We start from the raw sequence: 21,374 nt of genomic DNA, 5'->3' as shown, positions 1-21,374 counted from the left end.
AAAGAAAAATCAGAGGTAAATGCCTCTCCTTGTGACCATGACCACACAATGACAACTACACACAAGTGTTTTCTTCTCAATGTTTTTACAAACAGCAGACACACACACACACACACACACACACACAGCACACACCATTTGCGAGCTGATTTTAAGATTAATCCAAGTGATTTGGGGTTTATAAGTGAGAAAACACCCTGTTACTGCATGGCAGTCCACTATGTGTTCTTTAAAATATTTGGTAACAGGGGCACCTGGGTGGCTCAGTTGGTTGTCTGCCTTTGGCCCAAGTCATACTCCCAGAGTCCTGGGATCCAGCCCCGCATCGGGCTTCCTGCTCAGCAGGGAGTCTGGTTCTCCCTCTGTCTTTCCTTCCCACCCTCCTTTTTATTAAAAAAAGATTTTATTTATTTATTTATTTATTCACAAGAGACACAGAGAGAAAGAGAGGCAGAGGGAGAAGCAGGCCCCATGCAGGAAGCCTGATGTGGGACTCAATCCCAGGTCTCCAGGATCACGCCCTGGGCTGAAGGCGATGCCAAACCGCTAAGCCACCAGGGCTGCCCAACCACTAAGCCACCAGGGCTGCCCCCCTCCCACCATCCTTCATGCTCATACTGTCTCTCTCTCTCAAATAAATAAATAAAATCTTAAAAATAAATAAAAAACAAATTAATTAATTAATTAAATATTTGGTAACATCAAAGTAATTGGAGCTTCTTCCAGAAGTACATCTTCCCTTCTGTGGATTTTCCTCACAGCATGGCCCCCAAATGTCCATCTTTACTCCTGACTCAAAGAAACAGAGTCTGCCTCCTGCCTCTAAGCCAGGGAGATGTTGACCTCTCAGCTCTTGCTGAAAGGAGGAAAAGAGCAGCAAGAAGTGATTGAACATATGGATGAAGCACAAAATGAAATAGACTTAATGAACAAGTCAGTGAGGAGATTTTGAAAGTAGAACAGAAATACAACACACTCCACCGACCTTTTTTTTTTTTTTTTTTCAGAAGAGGTCAGAACTGATGGCCCAAATCCCAGATTTTGGGGTAACAACACTCGTCAACCATCCACAAGTGTCTGCACTGCTTGGGGAGGAGGATGAAGAGACGCTGTGTTCTTTGGCAAGAGTTGAAGAAACAGAATTTGAAGCTATTAACTCAGGTTACAGAATAGATTTTTATTTTGATGAAAACCCGTACTTCAAAAATAAAGTTTTCTCCAAAGAATTTCATCCGAACAAGAGTGGTGATTCATCTTCCAAACCCAGTGAAATCAAATGGAAATCCAGAAAGGATTTGATGAAACATTCAAGGCAAATGCAGAATAGAGCCAGCAGGAAGAGACAGCAGGAGGAACCAGAGAGCTTCTTCACCTGGTTTCCTGACCATTCTGATGCAGGTGCAAATGAACCAGCAGAGGTCATCAAAGATGTTATTTGGCCAAATCCCTGACCCTACAACTTGGTTCCCCATATGGACGATGAAGGGGGGAAGGAGAAGATAATGAAAAAGGATTGAAAGATACTGAAGAGGAAGGAGAAGCTGAGTAATGGAACACCAATGAATTTCAAACTTCCTTTTTAAATGTTCTACAGTCCTTGGCAGCAAGTTGCAGTCTTTTTCTCCCCTCTTTTTGTGCTCATTCGCTCTGTTTTCTCAAGTCTCTTTTCTCTCCCTCTATACCAAGGTTCTCAACTTATTTTGGGGGGAAATGTCCAGAGCAGGATGCAGTGGGAAAAGAATCTCTACCCTTTCTGTTCCAAATTCATTTTTATTCCTTCCTGTCTCAACAAGAACTTTCTGGAATCAACACCACTGTACTCTGTGGGGGGAAAAAAGGAACTCTTCTGCTCCCTTAGCTCTGCTGAAAGCTGGAGGGTGCAAGGCTACTGTGCAGTAGTGCATAGAGTTTTAGTTTTTCTCCTTTCTCTGGATATCAGGCTCAGAGATTACACTGCATCTCTATGTGAATATGGACAGTTAGCACTAACCAACATGCATCTATCTACTTTCTCTTGGTTAAGGAAAAGAAAAAAACTTAAAAATGGGGTTCTGGGGGGCTCTTGGGTGGCTCAGTGGTTGAGCATCTGCCTTTGGCTCAGGTCATGATCCCGGGGTCCTGGGATCGAGTCCTGCATCAGGGTCCTCATGTGGAGCCTGCTTCTCCCTCTGCCTATGTCTCTGCCTCTATCTCTGTGTCTCTCATGAATAAATAAATTAAATATTTTTTTAAATGGGGTTATAGAAGGTCAGCAAAGGGTGGATTTGAGATGTTTGGGTGGGTCAAGTGGGCATTTTGACAAGATGGCTTCTCTTTTGGCATGTTTAATTGTGATGTTTAATGGACATCTTTGCAGTTTAAGAAGACACTTTTAAAATAAAATTCTCTCCTAATGGTGACTTGAGCCCTGCCACTCGATGGGAGAATCAGCAGTACCTGTGCGATCATATTTGGAATTGACATTCTCTATTGTAACTTTGTTTCTATTTATTCCTAAATTTTATTTCACTGGAAAGGAAAGATGATGCTCAGGGTTTTTGTGTGTTTGTTTTTAAGATTTTATTTATTTATTTGAGAGAGAGAGCATGAACAGGGAGAGGGGCAGAGGCAGAGGGAGAAGCAGACTCCCCCCTTGAACAGGGACCCCAAGGTGGGGCTCGATCCCAGGACCCTGAGATCATGACCTGAGCCGAAGGCAGATGCTTAAACGACTTGAACCACCCAGGTCCACTTGATTCTGTTTTAAATGTTAAAAGTATACACGTTGGGGTGCCTAGGTGGCTCAAGTCATGATCCCAGGGTCCTGGAGTCCTGCATCAGGTCCCTGCTCAGTGAGGAACCTGCTTATCCTTTTCCCTCTGCCCCCCGCCCTGCCTGTGCTCTCTTGCTTTCTCTCTGTCAAATAAATGGAATCTTTTTAAAAAGGTGTATAAGTTGCTTTGTTACAATAAAACTAAATGTATATACACACACACACACACACACATAAATATTTGGCAACATTGGAATTTGCCACACCCTCTTGGTGTAAAGCCCAGAAGGAGGCTGTGGATGGTCCATGCAGGTCCAATGTAGGCAGGTGTTCTTTGCAGAACTTTGGTATTTGGGGCTCACAGCTGAGATCCGGCCTTATGGATGCAAAGTTGAGCTGCTTGCTCACTAGGCCTAGTGAGCATTCCTGGGGCCTCACCAGCTCCTACAACCTCCAGGGAACTGGAAGCATGAGAAATTGGTTGTTGGGGGATATGCTTGGAAAGCCAAGGCCCTTGCTGGAACTGAGAGATCTTAGCCATCTAACATGTTTCATTCATTTTCTAACATGTTTTTTCTTACATCCCTCTCACACTCTTCCTTCTTCCCTCCTAGAATTAAGACCTGTGAAAAATATGCTGTACCATATGGTCTTTTATATTGGGAATGAAGGAAGCTATTAAGACTTCACACTGGACATACATTAACATCAAATAATGGAATAGTAGTTCATTCTTATATTACAGCTAAATTTGATCATTTAGTAATATATACCGTATGTTATGCCATATGACTATGGTTTTAATTCTTTGGTGATAATTAATACATATTTTAATGTTCTTTGTGGCAATTCAAAAGGATCAAAATGTTCAATTATTTTAAATTGTTTGCCTCACTCAAAAACAAATTGAATTTAAATATCACTTAGTGTGATGGGACAACCAAAAGACCCACCTGCCCTAGTCACTCCTGTGCCAATCTGTAACAGTGCTAGAAGCCCACCATTAGTTACCCCTTGAAGCAATGGCATTATTTCTAGAAGGCCTCAACTACAACACACCTCTACTGCCTAGAATGGGACAATCTTCTTCAAGTCTTGGAATCACATCTGTTAACTAGCCCCTTATTTTTAACAGGAAGTTCAAGGAGGAGTTCAGAGGCCTTCCTGTTCTGAGATGAAAATGGGTATGTTACCTGGTTTCCTTCAACATGCTGCAGAGTGATTACCACTGGCTCAGCCAAGTTTTGAATGGATGTATCTGAAATGCTGGCACTCACAACGAAGGTGCTTAATGCTTTTGTGACATTTCTGGTCTGTGGATGAAACATAAGGAAGAGGAGTTCAAATCCTAAATTTCCAATTCCTTGCATGTCAATAATCAGTTCAGAATTACTAATGTATGGCAGGAAGTACAGAAATATGGAAAATCAAATCACAAGCTGAGAAGAAATGTTATTTGTATTTATTTTTAAGATTTTATTTCTTTTTAAGTAAACTCCACACCCAGCATAGGGCTCAAACTCATGACCCTGAGATCAGGGGTTGCGTGCTCTACTGACTGAGCCAGCCAGGAGCCCCTGAGAAGAACTTTTTAGAGGCCATTTGGCTTACCTCCTGTCTTCACATAAGGTCTCAATTCTACCAAGCTAGAACAATGCACTAATCCCAGCCCTACAACCATATATGTACCCAGTTGTAGCCTTTGTTGCTACAACTTGGTCGTTACTTGCTACTCAGGAGCACACTACAACAAAGTAAAACTATCCCCTACTTTCGTAACCCTGAACCCTGACATTTCACAATTTACCTTAGTTCTAACCTCAAACTATCCTTACTTACTTGTAAGAGGCCCCTCCTCATAAGAAACATAAATTCATCGTGGGTTAGTTCTAAGCCACCCCATTTCATCCTCCCTGAAGGTGGAAGCAGGTTGATAAACATCCATCTTGAAATAGGTTCCTGAGGACCATCATCTCCTCCCTAGGGGACCATGAATTGTGAGGTCAGAGCAGAGGTATTTGTGGCCTCATGTCCCCTGCATGGCCTGACATACAGCACATACTTTGTCTTACACCCAAAATGAGCCAGTTACATTGTTAAATGATTTCCACATGCACTATCTTCAGTCCTCCCTGAAACAATATAGACATTTTCCGAATAAACCAAGGGTCGGGGAGGCTGTAAGGCTCGGACAAAGATCAAACAGCTAGTGCATGATGGGGCAGGGATGCCTAATAAATGTTGATTCAAAGGAGATCAAGTAGAATGTGGCTGTTGGAGAAGGACAAACAGTGTATGTTCTCATTCATTTGGGGAATATAAATAATAGTGAAAAAGAATAGAAGGGAAGGGAGAAGAAATGTGTGGGAAATATCAGAAAGGGAGACAGAACATAAAGACTCCTAACTCTGGGAAACGAACTAGGGGTGGTGGAAGGGGAGGAGGGCGGGGGGTGGGGGTGAGTGGGTGACGGGCACTGAGGGGGACACTTGACGGGATAAGCACTGGGTGTTATTCTGTATGTTGGTAAATTGAACACCAATAAAAATTATTTTATTAAAAAAAAAGAAAAAAGAAAGAATGTGGCTGTTGGGATGTGGACCTTGCTAATTCACAGAGCCAAAGTGCTACAGGCCAAGGCCCCAGGGGGTGTGAGGCAGCTGGGAGACTGCCTCTGCTGGGGCACACATGAAGAGGCAATAGGTGAAGACAGGAGGGATGGGAAGAAAGTCCTCTGAGGACTTGCCAAGAAAGCCTAGATGAGGTGAGCCCAGATGATGTCCCTTGGAGAGCCTGCCGGGCCACTTTCAGGAGATGCCAAGTACCCATATTCCTGAGTCCTGAAGCCACTGAGAACTGGGTAATTGTGAACACAGCCTGGGGCTCCACTAGGAAGCTACTTACTTCCTGTTCTTGACCAGCTCTGTTCATCTAAAACCAGCCTGTTTGTTCAATACTGCCTTCCCAGAGCATTTTCCCTGTGGAAGCCTCATGCAGAGGTGGATCTACAACACAATATGGTGGCAAGGGCCCTGGCTGACCATCAAAAGACCAAGTGCTAGCCCAAGCCCTCTTGTTCCTTGAAAGTCTCTTCCTCTCTCTGGTACACTGACAACGGGAAGAAAAGTGGACCAGGTGATATCTAACAAACCTTTCAACTTAGTCTAAGAGATAACAGTTTTCTGGAGTGGAAATGCCAAAAGAGGGGAAACACACAGCCACCCAGGACTTAATCTGTCTTCTGGTTTTCTTACAAAATGGCGGCCATGCAGAAAAAGGAGCTATGTCATTTCTCATTCTTCTACTCTTTGGCTCAAGGCTCAAGTTTTACCTGTTTTGCTTCTGGACCTTTTAGAGAAGCTGTTCCCTTTGCCTGAAGCACTCCTCCATCCTTGCCCCTTTTCATCTCCTAGCTTCTACTCAACCTTGGGTTTCAGCAGACACCTCTCTAGGCCTTTCCTGACCTCCCAGACAAGAATGGGTGCCCTCGTCTATGCTCCCAGAGCCCCTATGCCATGTTGTACTTGCTTAATGCTTTGTCCTTCTCCTAGAGAACTGCCACTGGTGGAGGAGGAGGTATGCGTTTTCCAGTAATGGTGTCTTATCAACAACTTTTTCTTAAAGATTTTGTTTTTAAGCAATCTCTATACCCAAGGTGGCACTGGAACTCACAATCTTGAGATCAAGGGTTGCACACTCCACTGACCAAACCAGCCAGGTGCCCCTTATCAACACTTTTTAAAGTAGTATGTTGCGATAGCAGTTAAGATTTTGATCAAAAGATGTTGGAAGATGCAGCATGAAAGCAAGGCTATGAGACTTGGGACTTAGGGGAAAAGGTAGTTAGAGGATGGCATCACTTATAAGTATTCCCTCCCCAACAATCAGTGGCACAGGACCCAAGCTCAGGTCATGCCCTTCAAAGTTAGGATATGTGGGTTTCTGTTCTCCTCCACCAGACTGTAAGTTACATGAGGGGCCCACACTATGTCTGTCTTGTTCACTGTTATACCCCCATCACCCAGCACCACACAGGACACATAGCAGGATTTTGATAAGTATTTGCTGCCTGAGTAATAACTGTATGACTGAATAAATAAATTGTGTCACCTCTAGCAAGTCCCTTCCCCTTTCTGAGTCTCAATATCTTCACTGGTAACTATGAGCTACAAGGGCCCTTCCCGTTCTGAATGTGATGGCAGGCTACTTCTAATCCATTATCTGGCACTATGACGTCCGTAGGCTAATTTTGGCAAATATCTTTAATCCCCTTCAATGGAAAATGTTAGTGAATAAAAATTACTTATTAGGTGTGAAATCTATGCAAAACAAGTTTATCTTTTATTCTATGAGACAGCACAGGCTTCTAAAGAAAAGAGAGAAATTAAGACAAAAATAATGGCATGCCAGATGATACAGAGAAATTTCAAGTTTACCAAAAGGGTCAGAGTGCTATGAACCACATTCTTAATTTTTGTTAAAATTTTTGTTCACTGTCTTGTCCCAGTTATAACCAATTTATTTTCACTTAAGTACAAGGCTTAATAAATATGTATCTACTGAAAACACGTCAGGTACCTGTGCCATGAAAATAAAACATGCCTGACCCATGACATCCACCACAATCTACTTAGGGAAACCAGACTAGAAACTAGGTGGAAATGTAAGACAAGAATGCAAGCAGGGGGTGGGGATGAAAGCAGGGGCTCATGAACTCCAGGCAGGCTTTCTGGGTGGGATTTAAGCTAAACCCACAGGAACAAATATAATGTACATAGAAAGGGGAGCCACTAGGGAACTCCAGGAGAAAAAAAAAAACATCCTGCAGATATAACTGGAAACAATGTATTATATTTGAGGTGGTATGTGGCATATTTAAGTTGGCCCTTTGCAATCTCCCTGCAATAACTGAATATTTGACCATTATAAATTCCTTCCTTTGGATAGCCTCTCTAGAAAATGAAAACACACATAGCTGTTAATGTATGGACCTCTTAGATACTTGAACTATGGAGTCAGACAGCTTTGATTTGATTACTGGTTATGCCACTTCCTAGCTGCCATTTTGCTGCCTTGAGCAAAATCACTTAGCTTCTTTGTCTTAGTTCACTCGAGCTGTTAGAACAAAAAATCATCTTGAGTGGCTTATAAGTAACAGAAATTTGTCACAGCTCTGAGGGTTGGAAGTCCAAGATCAGAGTGCCTACATGGTCAGGTTCTGGTGAAGGTTTGCTTTCTGATTCATAGATGGCATCTTCTTGCCATGTCCTCACATGGAGGAAAAGTCAAGCAAGCTGTCTGGGGCCTCTTGCATAAGGGCACTCATCCCATTATGATGGCTCCACTCGCATGACCTCATCTCCTCCCAAAGCCTCCACCTCCTAATACCATCATCTTGAGGGTTAGGGTGTCAATGCATGAATTCTGAGGGACACAGACATTCAGACCACAGCACTCTCTGAGTCAAGGTTTCTCATAAGTAAATGAGATAATAAACTGTGAACCTTAACAATTAATAGTGATCATCGACCATTTCATGCTAGCTCTGACTGCTGTCTTCCCCACAGCTAGATGGGACAGAGTGGGCCGAATAAATGAATCTTTTATTAGGCAGAGCCCCCAAATAAGCAAATAATAATAGTAATGCAAACAGGTACCTGGTGCTTATTACATGCTAGGCAATGTTCTAAGCACTTTATATGTATTAACTCCTTTCATTCTTCAACAGCCCAGTGAGGTACTACTATTAACCTATTCTACATAGGAGGAAATGAAGGCCCATAGAGGCTGAGTAACCTGCCCAAGGTCACACAGGTAGACTATGGCATAGCCAGCTTTAAATTCAGCCAGTCTGGCCCCAGAATCCATGCTTATAGCCACCACATCATACTGCCTCTTTGTTTTAACAATGGGTGAGGACCAGAGGCCTTGGAGAAGGTTCTGTGGAAATGGTGGGAAAGAGCAACAAATGCTGGAGGGCAAGTGTCCTACTGGACACCACTCAGCTTCGAATGAATTGGCACAAAAGAGAGGGGATGAAGGCTTGGAGGAGCCAGGGAAGATTCAGGAGGAAAGCACCAAGAAGTTGAAACAACACTCATCAGGAGAACTTGCTGTCCTTTTCTGGTTTTAAAACATCTTAAGGCCTCTATTTGGTCACCACATGATCTTTAAGGTCCGTCGCAAAGCTGAGAAGCTGTGAAAATTAAAAACGGCAGAACATCATTAAAGAAGACGTTGAATCATGTTGAGGGCCAGAGGTTGTGCCAGGAGACTTGCAGAATAAATCAGAGAGCATATTCTAAAATAAACAGAACATCATGAAAATAGCAAGAGCTCATAATTACAATGAGTCACAACATGTCAGCTCATGGCAGTCACCAGAGGCAAGAACTTACCTTAAACAGTGAAGTTTGGCCAAAAAAATTAAACAAGATGGTCTGCAAGCTGCTAAGAGGAATTCTCTCCCTCAGTGATTGAGGCAGATAGATGGAAGCCAAAACCCTTCCCGGAGGGACTTCACCCAGGTAAATCTGCCAAGGCAAGCCGAGAAATAGTAACTGGAATAATCACCCATGAGCCTGGAGCCCTCCCTACCTCCCACCCCAGCCCCAGCTGCAACCTCAGAGCATCACGCTGGAAAGCTGAAGGCTGGGAAATAGTTCCACAAGGTATGCCACACCTTTTATGCACACACACACAGGTACATGCTCACTCAGATCATAAGACAAGATGTGACCAGGGTGCACATGTACACACACACACACACACACACACACTCCTTTTTCTTCCTAAACTTATCCCTGACTTTCTCTCCTTCTGGTCTACTTGCATCTGGGCATGCATAGAGGTGGAAAGGGAAATGACAAGTCACATGATTTGCCATGATTTTCAGAAATAAAGGCCAGTCTTTGAAAGCAGTCCTCCTTCACCCATACACCTCTGAGAGGAAAGAAAAGGAACAAAAAACCAATACAATAGCATTAGGCATTGGCCCATATTTTATGGGGCAATGCTTTTGTTGAAAAATAAGGCAGGGTGGGATGCCTGGGTGGCTCAGCAGTTGAGTATCTGCCTTTGGCTCAGAGCATGATCCCAGAGTCCTGGGATTGAGTCCTATATCAGGCTCCCCACAGAGAAGCTGCTTTTCTCTCTGCCTATGTCTCTGCCTCTCTCTGTGTCTCTCATGAATAAATAAAATCGTTAAAAAAAAGAAAAGTAAGGCAGGAAACAAGGCAGTAAGGCCTTAGGAATTCTGTTAGAGGCTCACTAGTAGGAAAATTTGTTGATTTGATTGAGAATAGTATTTTATAAGCACTAGAACATTTTTGAAAGTGAATGGGGGCCTTTAAACTGGGACCTGAACTCTCTCAGGGTATATGGGCACCCTTACATGTATTCACTCATTTAATCCCTCTATTAGCTCTGAAATGTATGTTTCATTATGATATCAGGAAATGGTGGCTCAGAGAGGTTAAGTGACTTGTCTAGAGTCACACAGTTGGGATGTAGTTGAACAAAGATATATGTAAGTTGGGCCTCCATTTTTCCCATTATCCATGTGGCCTATCAAGGAACTATCTAGCTAGCTGTAGAGGTAGAGGAGATGAGAGTTTATAATATTTCTAAAAATTATTTGTGAATCCCAAAGCCATATGGCTCTTCTGCCAGCACAAATAAAATCTGCTAAGGCAATGAAGTACCATGGAGAAGTTATGATTTAGATTCAACGTGCAAGCAGTTCGGTACTGAGAATGTGATTGGGGTTGGTTGACTTGCTTCTCCCCCTAAGTCTATAATAGAAAACCCCACATGTAACCAAACTACAATGGGAACCCAACATCTGCCTCCAGCATGACTGAGTAACTCTGAATGGACTTGACCCTCCTACCTATAACAACTACAGAAAATAACCACAACTCAAAAGCATTAGAAAATGAACAAAAGCAGGCCAATTCTGGACAAGACTAGACACTTGGGAAAAGATAACATTACAAGGTGAGTTACCTGTTTTTACAACTCTTAACCTGATAGCAAGGTGAAACTAATGTTGTGAAGAACACTGAAAACTCTGATAGAAAACCTGTAGTCTTAGTGGCATGAATAACCATAAAACAAAGGTCAGGTAACCACAGCATGTCACTAGAAAGCCAGGGCAGTGATGGTGGGGGTGGGGGGAGGTGGACAGGAAATTGTGGAAAAGAGAAAGCTATAGAGGAGGAGCCAAAATTCTTTCTTTTTTTAAAAAATTAATTTATTTGAGAGAGAATGTGCTCCATCCCAAGATCTGGAAATCATGACCTGAGCTAAAGTCAATGCTTAACCGACTGAGCCACCCAGATGTCCCATCAGGAGGAACCAAAATTCTTAGTAGAAAATCTGCCTGGCAGCCTGGGTGGCTCAGCAGTTTAGCACCGCCTTCAGCCCAGGGCGTGATTCTGGAGACCTGGGATCGAGTCCCACATCGGGCTCCCTGCATGGGGCCTGCTTCTCCCTTGGCCTATGTCTCTGCCTCTTTCTGTCACTCATGAATAAATAAATAAAAAAGAAAAGAAAGAAAAGAAAAGAAGAAAAGAAAGAAAAGAAAAGAAAAAAAGAAAAGAAAAGAAAAGAAAAGAAAAGAAAAGAAAAGAAAAGAAAAGAAAAGAAAATCTGCCTGGCCTCTGAACCACCAATGTACAGGACAGACTCCAACTAAGGATAAAGGAACTTAACTGAGCTTTAAGCTACCATCCCAGAGATGGAATCCATAGTCCAATTCCAACAGAGTCATTTGCCTGGTGTAACAAAAGCCAATAGTTTTCTGAAGAAAATAGTAGAATCCAGAATCCCCACAACATAACCTTCACAATATCCAGATCCATGACCCAGATGTTGGAATCTGCATACAAGGATTTTTAAGCAGCTAGTGGAACCACGCTCAGGTATTTAAAAGAAAATATGCTTGCAATTAATGTCAAAAGAGGAAATAACAGCAGAGAAGCAAGCAAAAAAAGGACAAAATGGAAATTCTAGAACCAAAAATACAGTATCAAAAATTTTTAGTTCCACTGAATGGGTCCAAGTGTAACATGAAGATGACAGATGTCAGTGGACTTGAAGAGAAATCAATAGATGTTATACTATCAGCAAAAGAATTAGTAAAATTATTAAAAGCATGAACATAGCCCCAGGAACCTGTGGGGTAACGTCCAAAAATCTTATATGCATGTAATTAGGGTCCCAAAAAGAGAGGAGAGAAGGAATGGTAAAGAAGCAATATTTAAAGAAATAATGATGGAAATTTCCCCAAATTTGATAAAGGATGTAAATTTACAGATTCAAGAATCTCACAAACCTCAAGCAGGATAAATGCAAAGAAAAACACACCTACACGCATAATACTGAACTGCAAAGAAACAAAGAAAAGATTGAAAGCAATCAGAGAGGAGCGCCTGGATGACTCAGTCAGTTAAGCATCTGACTCTTGATTTTGGCTCAGGTCATGATCTCAGGGTGGTGGGACTGAGCTCTGCATCAGGCTCCATGCTCTGTGGGGAATCTGCATCTCCCTCTCCCTTTGCCCTTCCCCCTGCTTGTGCTCTCTCTCTCTCTCTTTCTCTCTTTCTAAAATAAGTAAATAAACCATTTAAAAAAGGAAAAGAAAGATATTCTCAGATACATGAAAACTAAGAAAATTCATCACCATCAGACCTGTACTATGAGAAATGCTAAGTAAATCTCTTCAGGTTGAAGGGAAATATTACCAGATGGAACTCTGACCTTTAGATAAGAAAGAAGATCATTAAAAGTTATAAATATCTACATAAATATAAAAGATAAGCTTTTTATTTCAATTTCATAAGGCTCTTTAAAATAATAATGATAACATCATCTTATGGGGTTTCTAATCTTAGATATAATATATATGACAACTATAACATAAAATATAGAGGGTGTGAATGGATATGTATGGCCAAAGTTTTTGTGTTTTACATGAATTGATGCAATGTTGCCTCTAAGTAGACTGCAAAAATATTAGGACACAAATCGTAATCTCTAGAGCAACCATCAAGAAAATAATGCAAATAGATAAAATCAAAGAGTCAATAAAAATCAAAATTCAATTGTAACAAATATTAAAATAAACCAAAAGTCATCAGGGAAAGAGGAACAAAAACCAAAAGGACAAGTAGAAAATAAAATAAAATGGTAGTCCTAAATCCAACCAGATCAAAAAATAAATTAAATGTTAAAGAACTTAAATACTCCAATTCAAAGGCAGAGATTTTCAGGATGGATTAAAAAGTGAAACACAAACTCTATGCTATCTATAAGAAGTGCACTTTAAATATGAAGAAATCGGGCAGCCTGGGTGGCTCAGTGGTTTAGTGCCACCTTCAGCCCAGAGCGTGATCCTGGAGACCTGGGATTGAGTCCCCGCATGGAGCCTGCTTCTCCCTCTGCCTGTGTCTTTGCCTCTGTTTATGTGTGGTGTGTGTCTCTAGTGAATAAATAAATAGAATCTTTTTAAAAAGATGTTCACCAGACAGAGACCACCTGTGACATACAAAGCCTGAATTATTTACGACCTTTTACAGAAACCCTTTGCTGACCACCCCTATAAATCCTATAGACGTTAAGAAATAATTAGGAAATATTATGAACAACTATTGTCAACGAGCTTGGCAAGTTAGATCAAATAAAGCATTAGAAAAATATAATTAACCAAAACAGACACAAGATGAATCAGAACACCTGAATGGCTCTACATCCATTAAATTAATTGGGTTTGCTATCAAAATACTTCCCACAAAGAAATTCCAGACCCAGAGAGTTTCCTAGTGAACCCTATCAAGCTTCTGATAAAGGAATAAAACCAGTGTCACACAGATGCTTTCCAAAAGTAGAACAGTGACCATTTCTTAACTCACTTTTAAATTTGGCACAACCCTCATCTAAAGCCTGATAAAATTAGAAAAAATCCAGGCCAACAACCTTCATGAGCATAAGTGTAAAAATACTTAAAATATAAGCAGGTTGAAAATAGCATTATACAAACACGATAATTCAGATAATTCATCATGACCTGTAGGTTTTCTCCCAGAAATGCAAGATTGGCTTAACATCCTAAAATCAATGTAATTCACCATATTAGAAGGATAAAGGAGAGAAGCCAAATGATTGCTTCAAGAGATACAGAAAAAATTTGACAAAATTTGACAACCATTCACAATAAAACCTTTCAGCAAACTAGGAACAGAAGGTAACTTCCTCAATCAAATAAAGGGCATCTAAAAACAAAACAAAACAAAAATCATGCCTAACATCACAGTAATGGTAAAATAGTGAATACTTTTTCTGTGATATCAAGAACAAGACAAGGATGTCAATTTAACTACTTCAATTCAGCATTTTTTGGGAAACACTAATATCAAAAAGGCCAAAAGAAAGAAATGAAAGGAATAAAAATAAGAAAGACATTAAACTGTCTCTATTGCCAGATAATATTACATAGAATGTCCTAAGAAATCTCTAAAACAACTGCTACAACTACCAAATTCATAGGATCCAAAATTAGGTGATAGAGACATAGAATATCAACTTTATTTTCATATTTAACAAAATACATGTGATACTACTCCACTTAAACTATAAAACATTTTGATACTATTCTGCTTAAAACTACAAAACATAGGGACACCTGAGTGGCTCAGTTAACTGTCCAACTCTTGATCTCAGCTCAGGTCTCAATCTCATGGTGATGGGTCCAAGCTCCACATTGGGCTCCATGTTAGATATAAATACATAAATTTATTCCTAAATATTTTATGTTTTCTGATGTTGCTGCAAATGGAATTTTTGTTAATTTAATTTTACAATTGTTTGCAGCAAGAATATAAAAATAAAATTGATATTCTATATCTATGTCTATCTCTATCATCTAGGAGTAAGTACACTTGTGATGAGCACCAGGTGATGTATGGAAGTGCTAGATCACATTATTGTCCACCTGAAACTAATATAACACTGTATGCTAATGAGCTAGAATGAAAATTAAAACTTAAAATAATAAATAAATAAATAAATAAATAAATAAAGTACAAAATATTGCTAAGGGAAATTAAAATCAACCTAAATAAATGTTCCTGGATGAGAAGACTTAATATTCCTAAGAAATCAATTCTCCCCAAATTGATCAATAGCTTCAACTCAACCCCAATCACTCTTCACATGTTTCTTTTTTGCACACATTGATAAGCACATTTGAAAATTATTACGGACACAGGAAAGGCCTACAATAACCAAAGCTATATTGAAAAAGAACAAAGTTGAAGGGCTCACACTACCTGATTTCAAGACTACAGTAATCAGGACAGTATGATAATGGCATAAGCAACTACAAAAAAATTAATGGAACAGAGTAGAAAGTTCAGAAACAGACCTACATCTGCATGGGTATTTGATTTTTTGTCACCAAAGCAAGCCAATTGGGAAACAAAGGTCTTGAATAAATGGTGCTGGAATAAGTGGGTATCTATATGGAACAAAATGAACTTGAAACCATATGCTACACTATATCTCCTCACATCATACATAAAATTTAATTCAATTAAGTTTATAGCCCTAACCATTAAAGCTGAAACCATAGATTTTTAAAGGAAAGCATAGAATATTTTCATGACCTGCTAGTAGGCAAAGATTTCTTAGACAAGTCACAGATTGTTTATAAAAGAAAGAACTGATAAATTATACCCCATCAATGGTAAAACTTATGCTCATCGAAAGACACCACTGAAGGCGTGCCTGGGTGGCTCAGTCTGTTAAGCATCCAATTCATGACATCACCTCAGATCATGATCTCAGGGTCAGGAAGTGGAGCTCTATGTTGGGCTCTGCACTCAGCATGGAGTCTGCTTGAGATTCTCACCTTCTCTCTCTGCCCCAACCCATCCCCCTGTCTCCCAAAACAAAAAAGATAACACTGAGAAATGAATAGGCAAGTCACAGAGAAAATACTTTCAAAACATATATCTGATAAATGCCTTGTATCCAGAATATAAAAAAAATACCTACAACTCAATAAGAAGACAAACAATCCAATTTAAAAGAGGGCAAAAGATTTTAACAGATATATCACTGAAGAAAATACCCAAATGGTTAATACAAAAATGAAAAATCAAACTAAAAAAAAAAAAGAAAAAAATCAAACTAATGCAGCACTGTGTGTCAACTGTACTTTGATTTTATTTTTTTAATTTTTATTTTTTAATTTATTTTTTTTCTAAATTTTTTTAACTTTTTTTATTTATTTATGATAGTCACAGAGAGAGAGAGAGAGAGAGAGGCAGAGACACAGGCAGAGGGAGAAGCAGGCTCCATGCACCAGGAGCCTGATGTGGGATTCGATCCCAGGTCTCCAGGATCGCGCCCTGGGCCAAAGGCAGGCGCCAAACCGCTGTGCCACCCAGGGATCCCTTTTTTTAATTTTTAAAAGATATTTATTTATTTATTTATTTATTTATTTATTTATTTGACAGAGAGATAGAGCATAAGCAGGCAGAGTGGCAGGCAGAGGGAGAAGGAGAAGCAGGTTCCCCACTGAGCAGAGAGCCCAACGTGAGACTTGATGCTAGACCCTGGGACCATGACCCAAGCCAAAGGCAGATACTTAACCAACTGAGCCACCCAGGCATCCTATACTTTGATTTTTTTAAAAAGAAAAATCACTCCACAATCCACTTTAGAAAACAACCTGAAAGGTTCTTACAAATTTAAACTTATATCTTATGAGACAGCAATCCCATTCCTAGGTATTTACTCAAGATATATGAAAATATATATCCACATAGAGACATTTATATGAATGTTCATATAAATGTCTGTCACAGATATAAATATAAATAATATTTATTTATTTATTTATTTATTGTTCATGATAGCCAAAAACTGGAAACAACCCCATGGCCATCAACAGGAGACTAGACAAATAATCTTTGGTAAATCCATACAATGGAATATTATTCAGCAATAAAAAAGAATAAACTATAGAAACAAAAGAATGCTGCATGAAAGCAATCTTATATGAGACAGTACATATTATATAATTCCATTTATACAAAGTTCTAGAACAGGCAAAACTATGGTGGAAAATATCAGAACAGTGGTTGCCAGTGGAGGTAGTAGCTGTGGGGATTGTGGTGTGATGGAAAGGGCCCAGACTTTAAAGCCAGGCATAGGTTGAATCTTGGCTCAGCCATTAGGCTATGTGTCCTTGAGCATGTTACTTGACTGTTCTATCTCCTTATCTGTACAGACCGTAGCTCAGTGCTCCAACATATAATAAGTACTCCAGAAATGGTAGCTAATAATAAAGTAACGTGAGATGATTTTGGGTCATAGAGCCAAAGGTGGTGTCATTGCACACCTTGTGGACACCATTCAAACCAAAGTGTTAGCCTACTAAAGGTTCTATCTGAATCTACTCTGGGATATTTGTATTTTCATAGGGGTCCCTTGAAGACTAAAATCTTTAAAAAGTATCTCCTCTCTCTCCCAAAGAAGTTTTGCAATAGTGCTTGCCTGATTTGTTCTCAGTTCCCTGGGCTGGACTCACCTCAGGGTCTGTGCCTTCTTCATAAGAGTGAATGCTGAAGGCCATGCCTTCAAATGTGTGGTCCACCCGCAGGACGGCCAGTGCCAGCCTGGCTACCATCAGATTAGCTGTCCTCCCAGAAAACTCCATCTTGTGACCAGCACGCTCAATTATCCTCAGAATTCTGCAAGGAACCGCAGGGAGAAAAGAGCACTCCTACTGCTTTAATATAAAACCCATTCTCCTTATGAGATTTCCTCAATGTAAGACTTTTCCTTTAGGTTTATTCACTGTCTTTATATTGTTTATGAATTATTAAATAAGAGCACTGGCTTTGGAGTCAGACAACCTGAGGTCTAAATCTTAGCTCCTCTAATTTCTAACTGCATGGGCCAATAAAATAACGTGGTTGAGCTTCAGTTTCTTCACCTGCAAGCTGGAGGTACTACTAGCACTCCTCTCACAAGGTGGTTCTCAAGATTAAATGACATTGTTATATATAAAGCCAGATCCTGCATGGCCCCATAGGCCAAGAAATTTGGATTTTATTCTATGTGTAACAGAAAGCCACTGAGGGGCTTTAAAAGCAAAGGAATGACATGATCTGATATGTGCATTAAAAGATCCTTCTGGCTGCCATATAGAAGAAAGACCATAGAGAAGCAACCATAGAGGGGAAGGAGCCCAATTATGAGGTTACTGTAGGTCAGCTGAGAGGTATGAGGCTGGGGACTAGGGTGGTGGTGATGGTGGGGATGGACACAAGTAGATGGGTTCCAGGAATATTCCAGGGATTAAAAATATCACATCCAATGTCTCCTACAAGACTTGGTTTTTGGTTGGCTATGAGGTGACTTACTATTCCCAAGCTTTTTGCTTGAGCACGGGGTGGATGCATTTTATAGAAATTGGGGGACCAGGGATCCCTGGGTGGCTCAGCGGTTTAGCACCTGCCTTTGGCCCAGGGCGTGATCCTGGAGTCCCGGGATCGAGTCCCACATCGGGCTCCCGGCATGGAGCCTGCTTCTCCCTCTGCCTGTGTCTCTGCCTCTCTCTCTGTGTGTGTCTCTCATGAATAAATAAATAAAATCTTAAAAAAAAGAATTTTGTGATGCATTCTTCACAATTGAGATTTGAGTGGATGACCTCATTGCATTGTAATAACTCAGCTTTCTATGCATAGCCACCTGACCTTGAAAATTTGGTGGACTGTATGCAAAGGAATGAATAACAAATATTATACATGTTATGAAATAACTTATTTTATCAAAGTATTAGTACTTACTCATTTCTTACTTCATGCAGATCAGATGCTGAATTGTTTTGCTTTCCCAAAATAGCATTGATTATTTGTAATATAACCTGGGTTAGATTCATACTTATCTCATTACATTGTGAAACATCAGATACTTTAGAAACAATAATCTTTGTTTCTTCTTCATCCAGAAGAGGGGATTCATTTATTAAATTTAAAATGTGCTCTGCAACATCATCTGCATTCTCTGGGGAAAGAAAATTGTAATAGAAAACCTGCATTATACTTAGTTTGAGGCCATGCTGGTCTACTTCCTTCCCTTTAAAAAGTAAAGACAGTCAAATGCAAATATCTACCCAGGCAGCAAAATTTACAGTAAAAAAATGCTGGACTTCAATTTCTACAATAGGCAAGTCCCAGAAAATAGCACATAAGTCAAGTTTTTATTCATTAAATCCTTTTTAAAATACACCAGGGAAACCTTTTTGTCACTGAAGATCATCTTGCAATTAGATTCTAATTAAGTTAAGACTTTTGAGTATTGGATTGAGTTAAGTAGATCCCACCTGTACTAAAATATCAGCAAACACTCAGTCTGTGTTTTCATAATCAAGGGTGGTGATGATATTTGTCTGTCAAGAACCAGCAACCACGGGGAAAAAAAGCAAATATGGACCACATATAATAAAGAGCATCTTAATTTAGATTTTTTTAGAGAGAGTAAGAACAATAGATATTAACTCGCCCACTTTTTTCTTCACTTTTTATTATGGAAATTTTCAAACATGCACAAAAGTAGAAAGAATAGTATAATGAGTCCCCATGTACCTATGAATCACCTAGCTTCAACAAGTGTCAATGAAGAGCTAATCTTATTTTATCTACACTCTCACCCACCTTCCCCCAACCCCAGAATATTTTAAAGCAAATCCCAGACATATAATTTCATCCATAAATACTTTAGTATGCATCTCTAAAACAAAAGAACTGTTTGTCATAACCATAGTGCTAGTATTTGTTAAATTAATACAACACAAGTTAGATTCTAGTTCAATATAAGCGATATAAAGCTAAGCTCCTTGTGGTGCCCTCTTAGCTTAAAGCATTCACACTTAAGTCCAGTAATCAAAATACAATGGAAAATAATCGAGAAATAACAATGCATTGAGAAAAAGTCCAGAGAGAGATTATACTCATAACACACTTAACCCAGATTACATTACAAATAACCAAGTCTGGGGACACCTGGGTGGCTCAGTGGTTGAGCATCTGCCTTTGGCTCAGGGCATGATCCCGAATCCAGGATCGAGTCCCACATCAGGCCTCCAGCATGGAGCCTGCTTTTCCCTCTGCTTATGTCTCTGCCTTTCTCTCTCTCTGTGTCTCTCATGAATACATAAATAAAATCTTTAAAAAAAAACCCCAAAAACAAATAACAAATAACCAAGTCTATTTGAGAAAACAAAATAAATTACCAAAATAAAAAAAATTACCATAAACATCTTCCTTTTTCTCTCTCCCTTCTCCCCCCCCAAATAACTCTCTGTCCTTGTCAATGTAAATTAAGCAATCTTAACTGAAATTCTATGAATTTCCCCCCCTTAACAATTTACTTCAATCTGCCCAACAACGGCCTCCCCTAGGAACTGAGATGGAAGAAAGAGGGAGGTTGAACAAGGTTGTAATTACGTCTAAATTAATATTTTGTCCTTGTTACATCTATCTTCTGGTCAGTTAAAGAAACAGAAAACAATAAGACAGGGAATGGAAGAAAAATGTAGCATTCTCATTCACAGATCTTTCTATCACTCTCATTAAATTTTCAGGCTTTCCTGTAAATCGGAGAGCCAGAGCTGCCCACCTGGAGTATTCTTTGGGCCTCAGTGGTGTGACTTTACTTCATGCAGTCCTTGCTGTCTCAGGAGGAAAGTAAACAACAGGCCAATGGGAGACTAACTATATTGTGAAAAGTAATTGTAGAGTTACATGTTTTTTAAGTCAAATTCAGGACAAATTACTCATTGTGTAAAAATTTTAAGTCCTCAAGCAAAAGCAGTAAAAACAATCCTCCCTTATTTGCTGTAAAATAAATAGACCCCCCCATTGCTTCAAGTAGTTTCAATTAATCTGCCAATAATTGCAGCAATCAAAACAATGATACTATCTGTTATTTATTAATTTCTATGAGTCAGTATTGCAGTTGTCTACAGCTGTGTAACAAACCACCCCAAAACATCACAACTTCAAACAAGAATTCATTATTATCCCTCATGGTTCTGTGTGTTGACCAGTTTCAGCTGAGTGGTTCTGATTTACAGTCTCTCATCTGGTTGCAATCAGATGGTAGCTGGAATAAGAGTCATCTGAAGACTAGACTGGGCTGGAAGTCTGAGACAGCTCATTCATATGGCTGGCAGTTGATGCCCATGGACCAGTCAGTTGAGGCTGTTGTCCTTTGAGGGTCAATTGAGGCTGTTCCTGACACATGGCCTCTCCCAGTGGCTTAGGCTCAGTGGTATGCTGGATCCAGCCTGTGGTATACTGGAACCAGCTGCTATCAACTTGTCAGAACAAATTGTAAATTTTCAGGAATTTTGTGAGCTGGTTGTTAAACACAACCATTATTGAAAATTAAATTATATCAACTTTTAATTAAATAAATTTTATGGTAAACAATGGTGATACTCAAGAATAATCACTTCCTAATAATTCCGCTATATTTTAATAATCTATGCTTTGGTAATTATTTATATCTATGGTACCTGTGTATCTCTTACCAACTTCATGCTCAG

The 21,374-nt window shown here is 39.8% G+C and overlaps 1 protein-coding gene and 1 pseudogene across 1 annotated transcript in view; one reads left to right on the top strand and one right to left on the bottom strand.

Annotated features, from left to right (window-relative positions):
• The window catches only part of ADGRG4 (adhesion G protein-coupled receptor G4), an 85,664-nt gene that overhangs the window by 23,613 nt on the left and 40,677 nt on the right, over nucleotides 1-21,374 (bottom strand). Inside the window, exons 10-13 of the mRNA XM_049107841.1 lie at nucleotides 18,613-18,829; nucleotides 17,349-17,511; nucleotides 9,151-9,285; nucleotides 3,946-4,065 (exon numbers count right to left, since the gene is read on the bottom strand). Of these exons, the coding sequence (XP_048963798.1) occupies nucleotides 3,946-4,065; nucleotides 9,151-9,285; nucleotides 17,349-17,511; nucleotides 18,613-18,829 (635 nt within the window). The remainder of the gene's footprint in view (nucleotides 1-3,945; nucleotides 4,066-9,150; nucleotides 9,286-17,348; nucleotides 17,512-18,612; nucleotides 18,830-21,374) is intronic.
• Nucleotides 836-1,654, top strand: LOC112668494 (protein SET-like; annotated as a pseudogene).

The sequence above is a fragment of the Canis lupus genome, chromosome X (assembly GCF_003254725.2).
Source record: "Canis lupus dingo isolate Sandy chromosome X, ASM325472v2, whole genome shotgun sequence".
NCBI lineage: Eukaryota > Metazoa > Chordata > Mammalia > Carnivora > Canidae > Canis > Canis lupus.
Note: the sequence above shows the minus strand (reverse complement) of the source record. Positions and strands in the feature narration are given on the sequence as shown.